Source organism: Calonectris borealis, chromosome 4, assembly GCF_964195595.1.
Source record: "Calonectris borealis chromosome 4, bCalBor7.hap1.2, whole genome shotgun sequence".
NCBI lineage: Eukaryota > Metazoa > Chordata > Aves > Procellariiformes > Procellariidae > Calonectris > Calonectris borealis.
In genome coordinates this window covers 47,019,776-47,033,994 of record NC_134315.1, presented here as the reverse complement: position 1 = coordinate 47,033,994, position 14,219 = coordinate 47,019,776, and the positions used below count along the sequence as shown (strand labels likewise).

The following is a 14,219-nucleotide window of genomic DNA, read 5'->3' as shown; positions in this document are numbered from 1 at the left end:
TGAGGTCTCCTCTCAGCCTCCTCTTCTCCAGGCTAAACAACCCCAGTTCCCTCAGCCGCTCCTCATAAGACTTGTGCTCCAGGCCCTTCACCAGCTTCGTTGCCCTCCTCTGGACACGCTCCAGCACCTCCATGTCCTTCTTGTAGTGAGGGGCCCAAAACTGAACACAATATTCGAGGTGCAATGATGATTAAAGTTGATTATCAGATGATTAAGGGACTGAAGCATCTCTTAGATGACAAAGGTCTAAGAGATCTGGGACTGTTCAGCCTGGAGAAGAGAAGACTCAGGGGGATATCATCAATGTGTACAAGTACCCGGAGCGAAGGTGTAAAGAAGACAGAGCCAGGCTCTTCCCAGTAGTGCCCAGTGAGAGGACCAGAGGCAGTGGGCACAAACTGAAACACAGGAGGCTTTGTCTCTGACCAGGAAACACTTTTTTTTACTGTGAGAGTGGCTGAGCACTGCACAGGTTGCGCAGAGAGGTGGTAGAGAGGTCTCCCTCCTTGGAGTATTCAGAAGCCATCTGGACACGGTCCTGGGCAATTGGCTGTAGGTGGCCCTGCTTGAGCAGGAAGGTTTGACCCGATGACCTCCAGAGGTCCCTTCCAACCTCAACCATTCAGTGATTCTGAGTGAATAAAAATTTAGGGAAAAGATGGGGTCCTATTGACTACTTTCAGTAGGTTTTTTAGATCAAACTGAATGCAAAAATGTCTAGCGCTTAGGGCATATAATCCCTCAGCAGGACTACCAAGAAAAATTGAGCTCTGTAGTTATGATCAATGTAAAAGGTGAAAATACGGGAGAAGTTCACAGCTGAGTACAAGTGCAACTCCACTGCATACAGAGCAGCAGTAGTCTCCTTTAAGACAGTAATCCTGTTCTATCTGGAACTTTCTGAATGTGCCAGATGATGATCATGTACAATTTACTGTTAGGTCTAGCCTAGGAAAGGGTGGCTTTACCAATGAACTTGCTCAGTTTTGTGCAATTTCCCTTCTTAATGTCTTGCTGTGTTTTATATAGGCCTATCGTAGTCTTCATGGACTTGCTGCCCTGGCTGGCTGGAGTATTACAATTTCATTGGTTGTATTCAGAGCTCTCGATTACATTACAATTCTTCCATTATACTGACTTTTACTTTGCAGGGCTTTTATTGATGATATGATGAGCCAGTCTGTGTCTACAGAATACCCAGTAATTACAACAGGCCACTGTACATGATTTATTAGTATACAGAAACGATTGTGCAGCATTTTAGCTTAAGTAGCCTCGGGCATCTTGCTAAAGAACTGCCTCTGCTGTGCTTTCTTGTTTTGACATGCACGACTCAGTGGGCTTTTTCTCCTTCAGAACAACTACTGGAATTCATGCATCAATTGCCTGCTTTTGCCAACATGACAATGTCAGTGAGGAGAGAGCTCTGTGCTGTAATGGTGTTTGCAGTTGTGGAGAGAGCAGGAACTATTGTACTAAACGATGGAGAAGAGGTCAGTAGAAGTTACTTTGGACTCTCCTACTATAGCAGACATCCCAGATTCCACAGGGTTAAGGTCCTCTTTTGCTGCTTAAAAATTAAAAAAGAAAAGTAACATTGATCAGGTAAACTCTGCCTTTTTTTGTTCTGCATTGGTTTGAAGGCTTTTGTTTAAGCACTCGCACAACATTTCTTACGCAATAAAAGCATAAGAAAATACTCTTCATAATGTACAAAATGCTTCCTGCCTGTTGGAGCTGATTTTGGGAGTTTATTTCAATGTTTATTTCAATGTTTAATGTTTTATTTTGCCTTTTTTTCCCTTTTTTAAAATTTTTTTTTTTTACAGTCTTACATAAACTCTTAACATTATAGTTAAACATAGTATTCCAGTTTTCTTGAGCTGAAAATAGCTGCACATTTAAGGTAAACTAGCTAATAAATGTTTTTAATAGGTGCTAAAAATAACTTTTCCTTTGGAAAAATGGTAAGGGTTGTATCTATATAGTATAATATTACAATGTTAAGTGATTCAGTCTTCATGTATCCTGCAACGTTTGATTTGTAGCTGGATTCCTGGTCAGTCATTTTGAATGGCTCTGTGGAGGTGACGTACCCTGATGGAAGAACAGAGATACTCTGCATGGGGAACAGTTTTGGTGTTTCCCCTACCATGGAGAAGGAATATATGAAAGGAGTGATGAGAACCAAAGTGGATGACTGCCAGGTAGTGTGTCGGACTGTAATACACGCAAAATCACGTACATAATGCAACTCAAAATCAGGCATAATGCAACTCAAAGTCAGGCATAATGCAACTCAACAGCCAGACCCCGTTTTATTTTAAACTGAATATATGTAAAATCTCCAGCGTGTAACCCTGTACAATAGTTGGGAAATATGGCTCCTGCGTACCCACATTTTGGGAAATTGAATTCTCCTACTCATTTTGGATTAAGTGGTTTGTTTACATGCTTTCTCCAGAACTTGTGGTCCAGCAGCCTGTTGCATATATCCATTGCTTCAAACTTTCCCTTAGGATCTCAAGATCCATTAGCCATTACAGGCTCTTTTACTGCTACAGGTAATAGCCATTCTTCCTTACTCAACTCAGCTACTGAATCTTAAAGTAATAAAAGCTCTCTGTCCCATGGTTTGAGTAGAAAATCTACTTTCAGCCAATCTGGCCTTTCAAGGAAAAATGCCTTGATGTTTGCTGTAACACAAGTAGTTAGATTTAAGGAACGCTTCTCGTAGCATAAAACTACTAACTAGCCTGATCTGGATATGTGGTTGCTGTTTACTTATTCCCATCAAGATGATGATAGCCAAACCCTGGGTGAATTAACATTTTGCTTGCTCCTGATGGCTAATTAGCTTCCAGTAGATGCTATTTGAAATGGGTATAAATGTTTGTTCATGTAGTCACCTGTTTAGTCTGCCCATCTAACTTGAAAAAAATGCATAAATGGTATCTTGTTAGGGCAATGTTTTGCAAAAAATCCAAACTATGGGAGTTCTGTTTCAGCTACTACTAGCTGCATAGAAAAGGTATGTAAATGAATTATGACGGATGCAGGAGAAGATACTATCTCTGTGAATCTCATGCCTTTGTCCTAAGTATGTACATGATCATTTATCAACTTTTCAATCAGAAGAAACACTGTCATTTCCTTTCAGTTAAATACCCAAGTTCGTATAAGATGACAGTTTAATCTTGAGTATTTGCCCCCAAAAAGGTATAAAACTTTCAACAAGTTACAGAAGACAATTCATAGTATATACAGTATTTTTTTTTCCCGAAGTTGTCGTCGGTGGTCTTAATTATATTTGCGTAGTGTAGGTGCTAGGAATATTCTTCAGATATTTATTCTTGCACTTATTCTTGGCTGAGCAGATGATTGTAGAATATATTTTTTCCTGCTGTATGCTTTAATCCAGAAGTAATTTGTTTCTGTGTGCCTGCACTCATGTAATTGAATAAATGTTAGTTTTCTTAATGATTGACTTTATTAATAATAGCTATGAAAAATGAAATTTATTTAGAGTAGCAATAGGCACACCAAACAAAAACTAGGTTTTCCCTTCAATCTCTTAACCCTTCTAAATACCACACAAAAGTTTGCATGGGAGAAAAAATAGCAGCTAGGATACTGAGCTTCATCTCCAGCGGAGGGGAGGTCAAAGCAGCTAAACAGAAATGGCTGATAATGCTAAATCATTTTGCTCTGATGAACCTTGGTCTCCTCTAACTGCAAGATTGTAGTGGAAGGACTGTGCTTGTGTATTCATCTGCTTACTACAGCTGAACTGCTGGAAAGACAAATTTGGCTCGCTGCAGGTTGAGAAACTACTTTACCTTTTCTATAAATAGAAAGTCTACATCTTAAATTTAAATGCTTTTCTGGAGATTTTACCTTTTAATACTGGTGTGCGATGATTCTTTCCAGTTTGTTTGTATAGCCCAGCAAGATTATTGCCGCATCCTCAATCAAGTGGAAAAGAACATGCAGAAGGTAGAAGAGGAAGGGGAGATTGTGATGGTGAAGGAGCACAGGGAGCTTGATCGTACTGGCACAAGAAAAGGTCACATTGTCATCAAGGTAAAAGCAAAAGAGGGAGTGTCTTGCAAAAGTCTGTGTTCTAAAAACTTCTTAACTTGGCAAGTTAGGTCCAGGATTAGTTGAGATATATATTATAAAAATCTATATTTGAAAATAGACAGTTAATATTTCTAGTTTTTCTTTTTATAATTATGCACATTGATAACTAGGTGATTTCTATAGAATATTCTATAGATTTCTATAGAATATTAATTACATAAATTTTTTACATTTCTTATTACATGGTTAAGCTGTTATGTTTGCTTAGCTTCAGTCAATAGATGCCAGTATTCTTTCTAGTGTAATGCATCTTCAGTATGTTACAAGAAAACAAATTTGCTTTTATTGAAAATCTGTTTTAATAACTAAGATTTTTTTTTTTTTTTAAATAGGGAACAGCTGAAAGGTTAACAATGCATTTGGTGGAAGAGCACTCTGTGGTAGACCCAACATTTATAGAAGACTTCCTGTTGACGTATCGGACCTTTCTTTCCACCCCCATGGATGTGGGCAAGAAGTTGTTGGAGTGGTTCAATGACCCCAGCCTCAGGGATAAGGTTAAAATCCCCTTAATTACATACCTGTTACCATTTGCGTTGAAATATAAGCTATTAAGAATAAAATATGCTTTAGAGAGAATGACTAAACTGAATAATTTTAATGGCAGAATATATGGATAAAACTAAGAAAATTTTTTTTTCTTATTTTATTGTATTTTATTTAAGTGTTAATGTGCTCAGGCAAGGTAAATTAGCCATGTTTTACCTTGCTGTGTTTTTACAACATAACATAGTTGCTTGCAAGTATAGGGAAAGCTTTTTCCAATAATCAGTATTTTATTTAATATAGTTCAATAGAATTCTATTGTGTCTTGAAATTTGAGCATATAACTAAGTTCTGTGTTTTCCATACATAATACTAGTTAACACAACGTGGCAAACATTCTGTGATAATTTATTTTTATATAAAGAGACTAGAAAATATAGCCATTGTTAAGAATCTGTTGAGCCTAACAACCCAAACACAAGAAAGCAACCAAACATCCTCTTCTCTAAACAAAACTGCCGTGATGGAAGAATAAGTCCCTGTATATCCAGTTTTGGCACACTGTCTATTGAGGCTATACTGTGCTTCACACTGTAATGCTTTATTTTCACTTGTATACAACTTTCTCATATGTAAAAAAAACTCGTAAAAATTTCCAAATGTTTTCTGCAGATTTGAAACCAACGGAATTATATCAATAAGGTCAAAGAGAAATTTGGTTTTCAGCTTTTATTTAAATCAGGGTATTTCTTCTAGAAATGCTAGTATATCTGTGCCTTGGAGGAAGGATCTTACATTTGGCAGAGAGGACAGGCTTTGCCGCTAATAGTGTTTAGCATAGGCTTATTACAGCTTCAGAGCTATAATATTGGAGTTCATCTTTAAACCATTCAACCCTTTCCAGCACAGTATCGTTTGGGTGTACATTAGTAAGTCCCAACTTTGAAGCTATCACTGCAGTGATTTAAAATATATTACGTGGTATTGCAACTTCCCAGCCAATTTTGTGCAGACGCAAAGAACGGACAGGGGTTAGCTTTAGCTGATTAAAATTTGTATGAGAACTTGTTCTTAAGCTCTAGTTTTTGAAATGTTTAGAGGTTTTCCTCTACTAACTTATTTTCACAGCATAACAGAAGAAATGCAGCTGTATTTTTAGAGGTAACTTTGAGTGGCACAACTGGTTTGGATTCAGGAGCTTTTTAAAAATAGCGTGAATCAATATTAATTCAAGACATCAAAACTCTTACTTTGTCAGGACAAGTGCTGCTGATGTTCCAGGTCAAATCGCATACTAAGATAAAATTTTATAGTGGAAGCATATAGTTTTGAAAAATGCAGCTCTTACCGTGTGGGTTTACCTTCAATAATATTAATTGACAGTATTGCTTTAGGGTTTTTTCCTAACAAACTGTAAAATACCAGCTAAGATCCCTCTGAACTTGATAATCATAGTTGCTTGGGGAGAGTAGGGGTGGAGAGATAAGAGGAGTAGAAGATTGACTCTAAGGAAAAGAATTGCATATATTTGCTGTTAAAACCTCTTTCCTGCTTCTCACAATAACTCCTTTTTCCTGCCTCTCTAAACATACAGTAGCTCTTTTACACAGGTAAATGCCTAATGAAGTTAATGGTGGCTTATCTAAAGATCTGTGAGATTCAAGAACCAATATAAAGCAGCATCGGAAGCTTTATGATCACGTGCTTGAAGAATTAAGCAGATTTGCAAATGTACATGAACGGAAAATTGTTGTTATAAGTCAGAAATGGATCTAACTCGTTGCCTTGTACCTCTGTGCTCTATTCCCTGTTTAATCAAATTTGATACAGCCAGTGTTAATTTTCTAACTCATAGTATTCTTTATAAAATACAACGTACATTTGCTTATACAAGTGAAAGCAATTTTAATAATTCATTCATTCTATCCTCCTGGTAAATGATTGCATATTAGTAAAGTTAGTTTTGGGTGTATATATATAATGTTTAGGATTCCAATGGAAATTTACAGGAGCTTTAAGGAGCAGGATTTTTAAAGGACTTAGCACTAGTGCTGTTCTGGGTATTCCTGGAAAATATTTATATTATTGATTAATTTTCAGGTTACACGGGTAGTATTATTGTGGGTGAACAATCACTTCAATGATTTTGAAGGAGATCCTGCTATGACTCGATTTCTGGAAGAATTTGAGAACAATTTGGAGAGGGAGGTAAGAGTGAGGGTTTTTTATGACAATTTGGGATGGCAGGCAGTAGCCAGGCTGTTGTTATATATAACTCATTATGCTTTTCTCTTGTAGAAAATGGGTGGACATTTGAGGCTGTTAAATATTGCTTGTGCTGCTAAAGCTAAACGAAGATTGATAACCTTAACAAAGCCATCTCGAGAAGCCCCTTTGCCTTTTATCTTGCTGGGAGGGTCAGAAAAGGGATTTGGAATCTTTGTTGACAGTGTAGATTTTGGTAGTAAAGCTACAGAAGCAGGCTTGAAACGTGGAGACCAGGTATGTAATTTTAAAATGTCTTCCCCCGCCCCCCCCCCCCACTTTTTTGTTTCCTTTCTCTTTGCTAAATAAAAATAACACTACCTGTTTGTGTTTTTAGATACTGGAAGTGAATGGTCAAAACTTTGAAAACATTCAGCTGTCAAAAGCCATGGAAATCCTTAGGAATAACACTCATCTGTCTATCACTGTGAAAACCAATTTATTTGGTAAGTTTGTGTGCACTTTGTTATAATTTCTCTTCTAATTTAGATGGAGTCTTAGGTTTTTTTTAATAGTTTAAGATAGCTTTGTTTGAAACACTTTTGTACTGGGGAGAATAGAAAAAGGAAGCTTGCAAGTCCTAAAATACCTTAATTGCAGAGAAAAAATTATGAATAGGGCCTTATATGAAGTGACTTCATTCTCACAAGTGCGTGTTTCTGGATTATTGCGACCATTTAGCTCAAACTTATAAAGTGTGTTTGTACATGTAACATTTAGTCCTTTCTCAAGAAAGAAGCCTCTTTTGGAATTTCAGTTGATCAGTGATCTTAATCTGTCTGCTGAACTTGCTCAGTTTTTCAGTCCATGCCTACAATGAGTACGACAAGATTAATAAAAGCTCTCTTGCCAGCTAGGTGGAAACAACCTCGCTGCCCTCCGAATCTATTCTCTTCATTTCTCCCTCTAACAAGTACTAAAGCAGTCATGAAGGAGTCTTTAAGCGGCTCAGGACCTAGCATCATAAGTAATTAATAGTTTGTGGGTTTTGTTTTATTTTTTACCACTGGGAACTTGGATTATTTATATAATTTAGCAATGTGTTCCCCAAGTATCTCTTTCAGGATCAGGTTCTTCATCGCAAATAAGTAGGGCAGAATATTACCACAGGATGTCACTGCACTAACTGATGATTAAATATGCCTAGGTTATCTCCAAAAGTAATTTGTCAAATCTATTTCCTGGGGATTTTTTTTTGTTTTGCAGTAAAGTTTCTAATATTTCAGTTGTTTCTAAAAATTAAGGCATTTCTTAATATATCTGTATATGTTTGTTTAGCAGTATGTGCTCGTTTCTCTATGTGTAAGTTCTGTGTAACCATCCTTCACACACTGGGTTTTTGGATCTCATGTGTTGTTTTAGTATGTTTAAGATTTTTTCATTTCTTCGGAAGTTATGTTTTTCTAAGTTTTTAATCTTGTTGCTCCACTGCAAATACTGAAATCATATCACAGTAGAATCTCAGAACAGTTACTTTCTGTGTATTGCATGCAGTATTCCTTATCAACAAATCCCAAAAGGAGAGTTTCCTTCTTTTTAACATCATCTTCTTATCTGTATCTAATTTGTCTCTCCAGCCTCCAGCTCCTATTCAACAGTACAGTTATTGTACTCTCCACTTTTCTTTGTGTGTCTTATTTGAAGCTTTTGAAGTCTCTCAGTGATTTGTTGTGTACTTCTGGAGATAAGGATGAATATTAAGGGCAAAATTAATACATAATAGTAAAACCTAGTCCCTAATACTCATCTTTAGCTGGTTGCCCTTGTTCCCACTTTTTCTACAATTCCTTGGTTTTAATTATCAGTTTTCATTTATTATTACAAATAAACTCATCAGATGATCTTTTCCATTTATATATGGAGACTTCCTCTCACACTCAGAATATGTGACTTGATCTCCAGAACAGTTTTGTTTGATTTATTGAAGTATATCAACATTTTTGTGAAGCTAAAAGTTGCAGTAGAACTAATTCACAAATTAATCCGATTTTTCTGCCTCAGAGATGACTCTTTGCTAGGGAGCTGAGGGAGTCTGAGAGGTTTTTTTGTATATCTGGCAGATGGACGCAACAGCCCTGTCAAACATCTAAGGTGTCTCAGTAGCCTCATACTTTCTAATATTTTCCTTATGACTTTGTTGCAGTTTCCCCTCTGATTTCCAATTTTTTGATCCTAATAATTGCTAATAATTTTTTGTCCATCTGAGAGCTTTTGTTGCTGACTATCTGTTTAAAACCTTCCTTCTCAGTTGTTAGTTTTCCTATCTCACTTTTGTCTAGCGTGCTCTTTTTATGCATGCTACTATTCTGCAGAAGCCTGTGTTCATAGGTTGAAAAGGCAAAGACCTTCTGTTGACACCATCCATGCAACCATGTGGTCATCTAGTGTATTTCTATTCTGAGCTGGGACAATTTACTGATTTTCTGATTCATACTACAGAAAATGAATGTCCTTTTTAAAATTTAAAGTCTTGTATCTAAAGTCATTTCATACTTGAATTGACAAAATATCCTAATCAGTTTTTTTAATGATTAATATTAAACTGGTCTGGTGCACAGAGCTTTCTTTAACATTTTTGTTCTCTTTCTTTCCTCCCTTTTCCTGTCTTGTGCAGTTTTTAAAGAACTCTTAACACGGTTGTCAGAGGAAAAAAGAAATGGTGCTCCCCACCTGCCTAAAATTGGTGATATTAAAAAGGCGAGTCGTTATTCCATCCCAGACCTTGCTGTTGATGTGGAGCAGGTAATAGGATTAGAAAAAGTGAATAAGAAAAGTAAAGCCAACACAGTTGGGGGAAGAAATAAATTAAAGAAGATACTTGACAAGACTCGAATTAGTATTCTGCCTCAGAAACCATACAAGTGAGTTTTTTATTTCCTCTTAAATATTTGCTTTGTGTTAAATTCTAATACCTTCTCATGAGACTTATAATTTGTCATGATACTTTTTTTATTTATTAATGCAAACCATGCTTATATCTGAAAAAATGTACTAGAAAATACTAGTCTGAATGTTTGAATGATCATAGACTACTAACAATGCAGCTCCTGACATCAGTATGGGTGTATTTTACTTCTTATAGATAAAGTGATGGCACAAATACTTTTTCATGTCATTTACTGTTTTCTTTTAAGAGGACTGTTAACTGGAAGCATCCCAGGAAATTAATTTCAGAATAACTCTGCAAGCAGGTTTGCTTGCAAATGGTTGATAGGAGCAATGATTTCAATTTATCCACATTCCAGTGGTCTATAAGAATTTCTGCATACTGCCGTAAGGGAGACTGAGGTTAAAATTTTAACTTGGGCTCTTTGGTAGAGTTGAGTATTTTTTTAATGAAAGCTAAATATGGTGTCTGATACCTTTTATTCTATGAACACATTTTAGAAATGGAGTTCTGATAAGGATTGTTGGAAACAACAGAAGAATGAGTTTTATATGATTTTATGGGAATCTGGTTCTTGGCCAAGACAGATGGCATCGATGGGAAAAATTAATTGTAGAGGGTAATTGATGTGTAATCAGTGTTTTCTCTTGCATTTTTCTTTTCTCTGTCCCATTGAGGAAGAAGTCTATTCTATGTAAATTCATGAAAAAGACACTTGTGCTGAAAATCTAGGATTTTTTCCTGCTATTACTTTATTGAAAAAAAAAAGTTTGCTTAACTGATGTTAGGTATTTCCTACTAAATGAATAGCGTTCTGAAACATTATAAATAGAATGTTAGTAATGTAAAGGTTAAATGAATATAAATTATATCCAAATAATGGCTATTTCTTAAATTGACGCAGATACATTTCAGTAGAGGAGAATCTGTAAATCCTCTTTTTATGTTGTTTGTCTTTAGAATGCTTTCTTTTATTTCACGGGTCTTGTATGTTTGTTCCTCTGATGAGCCATGTACACTGTTGATTTTTTGCATTGTTCACCGTTGTTCGCAGCTTTTGCATAAAATGTTCCTGTTGGTTTTCTTTTTTTTCTTTGATTCCTTTCATTTTTGCACTTTTTCTGTGCAGGGACCTCTTTGGGTAAGATGAAGAAAAACAGTACACTTGACCTACTTTCTTTTCCTTTTGCTAGCTTTACTTCATGTGTTATAGATAGCAATTTGTCTGCAAAGCCTGTTGACATTCAGTTGTTTGTGTCGGCACGGTTTCTGCATAGAGATGTGTAGCTGTAGACTTTCCTGTTTGTGCTTTTTTTCCCCTGTTGTGTAGAAACTTCTATCTCGTTCTTCCTAATAATTAATGGTATTGCATATACTAAGGGACTTTGCCTATTCTCATGTGTTTTTTAAATACCAAAAATCAAGAGGGATGAAAAAGCTGATTTACTCATTAATTAAAGTAGGTATTTAAAGACTTCATGAGTCAGCTAGCTTATGGGGTGAAACTGTCTACCTTTTCTTGAACGTGAATACTGTAGAGGTCTCCAGTGCCTCCAGAATGTATCCAGATAAAACCAATCCTTAAACTAGAATGAGGTCACTCTTAGAGGGAGCTTGTCTGCTTCGTGAGACGTTAAATCAGTATCAAAGACGAATCAGTTTGAGCAGGAGATAATGCCGTCCTTCAATCTTGCTTTTTAGTCCAATTATGTCAGGTAACTTCCCAAACTGAGTAAACAGCACCATTTCCTCTGCATCTACTGGGAAATCTCCTTCTCTCTGCCGGCTAGGAGGCATCTCTTGAAGCATCTCTTGAAGCGTGCTTCTGGCTACAGCCTCTTCTCAAGCTCTTTGCTTTCTTTACTCTTCTAATCAATCCAGAGTGGTTTTGTGGTCTGTACGCTCAGTTGCTCCAAATACAGGATTAAACACAACCCCCACCTCCATGTCCAGCAAAGTTCTGCCTGGTCCATAGAGCAGCATCCCAGACGAAGAAGCAGTCTCCCTCTCTCCTCTCTCTATTTGCAGCCGTGCAGTATGATGCACAGTATACTGTATTTTGAAGGAAGGAGCATTCAGACAGCTCTGCCGTTCCCTTATCCCTTCTAGCCTGTTTGTCATTCAGCAGGAAAGTTATTTCTTGAGTTAATGCTATCTGACTGCATGGCAAATGTATACAGAAAGCAATGGAAATGCCTTTCCTTTAAAACCACAATCTCCTTTCACTGGCATAATAAAATGTTTTACACAACAGCAGGGGCAGTTGTTCTTCATGGGACCTGGAGTTTTCTAGTGTTACTATTTGCATCTGAAATTTCTGGGGTTCATTTCTTGTTTGCATAAGTTAGAACTCACTCAGATTCTGATTTAAGTTTTAAAAATAGAGTAAACTGAGTGTAAGTAGATACTTTCCAATTTAGGGTACGAACACTTAGAATCGAGAAGAATTTGAAAAACATTACTTTTTTTTTTAAAAACCTAACATTTGTCAGTTGATCCGCTTTACTGAAGCTGCTTCAGTCATGACGCACAGGATAGGTATAAGATTATGTAAAACTGACAAACTGCAAAAGGAATACATAATGCAAGTGAAACTATTAATATAAGGGGGAGGGTCACATTGTCTTCATTTGATTTGAATTTAGAGAATATACTGGTGTTGGCACATTTATGAAACATACTATATAGTTGTTTAGAACCACCAGAAAGCATTTTGAGGCTTGGGGGCTTTGGCGTTTTTTGTTTACTTGGTTTTGTGTGTGTGTGTGGAGTGGTTCCCACTTGAAAGACAAGATGTGGGTTGCTGGGAATGCTTTTAGTTGTAGTGAAAGACTTACTTGCTCGTGGCTTAGCATAAAAGTGCTGTGTGCTGCGTTGATCGTCACTGCTTGTCACAGTGTTTTGTGCTCTATGTGGAAGTACAAAAATACAGATGTTCAGATTCAGCTTAACTTCTGATTGAGAGAGAATCCAAGAACTTTTTTTTCAGTGGACTTGAATGTTTCTGTCACTCTCATGGCTTGGGGTTTACACTTCATAAAATATTTTGATAATACAAAGTTATCTTGTTTTTTAAAAACAAAACAATGAGAAAACCCAAACGCATCATACAGAGATACCCCTCCAACCTTTTTTGAGTTGCATTGCCTTCTAAAAAGCAGTTGCTGTGTCCATGTAATTAAAATCATGTCTTAAATGCCCAGAGATACTGTCCTAGCTTCCCAGAGTACTGTTCAATTTATAGCACTTAAAGAAGTGGTACAACAGTGTACTGGGTAAAGTAATTCATTGGTAAGCACAAAAGGATGCTTGTGCTGTAAAGCTCAACAGGGATAATTATCAGGCCCTTAATTACTTCTGTTTAGGTTTTCTGAGGATGGATAGAACACTAGGCAAAAGCTTAAGTGCCTAAAATTAGGGTACAAATGGACGTTTGTGTTGCATCATTTAATTTAGCAGCTTGACTTTTTAGAGTTGCAGCAGTTTGCAATGAAGTCTTAAGTTCTGGTTTATGCTTTTTTTACATGTGTAGATATAGATTTAGATAGGGTGCTTGGCTTTTAAAAAGGCTTTGCCTATAGTAGCTAAATTTTTAACTATTTTCATTTTCTATAATGGCTGCCGTTCAACATTTTACACCCTCAGAGTATTTTATTAAGGATTTGCATCTATATATTTATAGAAAAGTTCAATGGCTAGCCCCAACTCTACGTCCCGTAGCAGTTGTTCTGCATCACTCGCTGATTATGAACTCAAAAGCAATAAGCAAATTAGTGCCTACTATAATATGATGATAGCTCTGTCTCTGATCTATCTAGCACTACTGACCTCCTTTGGGACCCTGCCTTTCACAATTTAATAGACAAAATCCTTCACCTTTATCACAGAATACTTTATTTACAGCTGTCAGGCACTTTGGAGGGGATACCGATAGCACCCAAGTGCGGATGCTTACCTTAGCCTTCCAAGTTAGCTGGCGTCACTTCAGTCATATTTAGTGAAGAGAAACTCAGAGAAGGTGATACAGGCTAGGAAAATGGATGATCTCGATGATCCTCTCTTATCTGTCTGTTGAAAGATCTTAGGATTTGCAACTATACTTCGGGATGTATTGTAGCCATACAATCTATCTGTGATGGGGTGAAAGATCAGTGAAATTCAGGTCTTATAAAACAGCTCTGAGGGGACAGCTGTATTAGTCAAAGTTCGGGTGATGGGGTGCTGCAAGAATGATGAGGTATGTACCACCTTTTGAATAAAGATCTTGGCTGCTGTGAGAAATCGTCAAAAAATAACGAGCCTAGCAGCAACTCAGAGCTTAGTGGTGAACATGAGGATCTTCTGGCAGTGTGAGCAGGCAGATCTAATCACTTCGAGTGGACATTTGGGTGCAGTTGACAAAGCTAGACAGCAACCACTGTTGTCCGGAGAATTTTAA

The 14,219-nt window shown here is 36.9% G+C and overlaps 1 protein-coding gene across 8 annotated transcripts in view; it reads left to right on the top strand.

Annotated features, from left to right (window-relative positions):
• The window catches only part of RAPGEF2 (Rap guanine nucleotide exchange factor 2), a 186,803-nt gene that overhangs the window by 149,194 nt on the left and 23,390 nt on the right, over nt 1-14,219 (top strand). For all 8 annotated transcript variants that reach the window (XM_075149409.1, XM_075149407.1, XM_075149411.1 and 5 more), the window contains 8 exons: nt 1,357-1,493; nt 2,049-2,207; nt 3,931-4,083; nt 4,476-4,640; nt 6,730-6,837; nt 6,928-7,131; nt 7,232-7,340; nt 9,509-9,755. In XM_075149409.1, the coding sequence (XP_075005510.1) occupies nt 1,357-1,493; nt 2,049-2,207; nt 3,931-4,083; nt 4,476-4,640; nt 6,730-6,837; nt 6,928-7,131; nt 7,232-7,340; nt 9,509-9,755 (1,282 nt within the window). The remainder of the gene's footprint in view (nt 1-1,356; nt 1,494-2,048; nt 2,208-3,930; nt 4,084-4,475; nt 4,641-6,729; nt 6,838-6,927; nt 7,132-7,231; nt 7,341-9,508; nt 9,756-14,219) is intronic.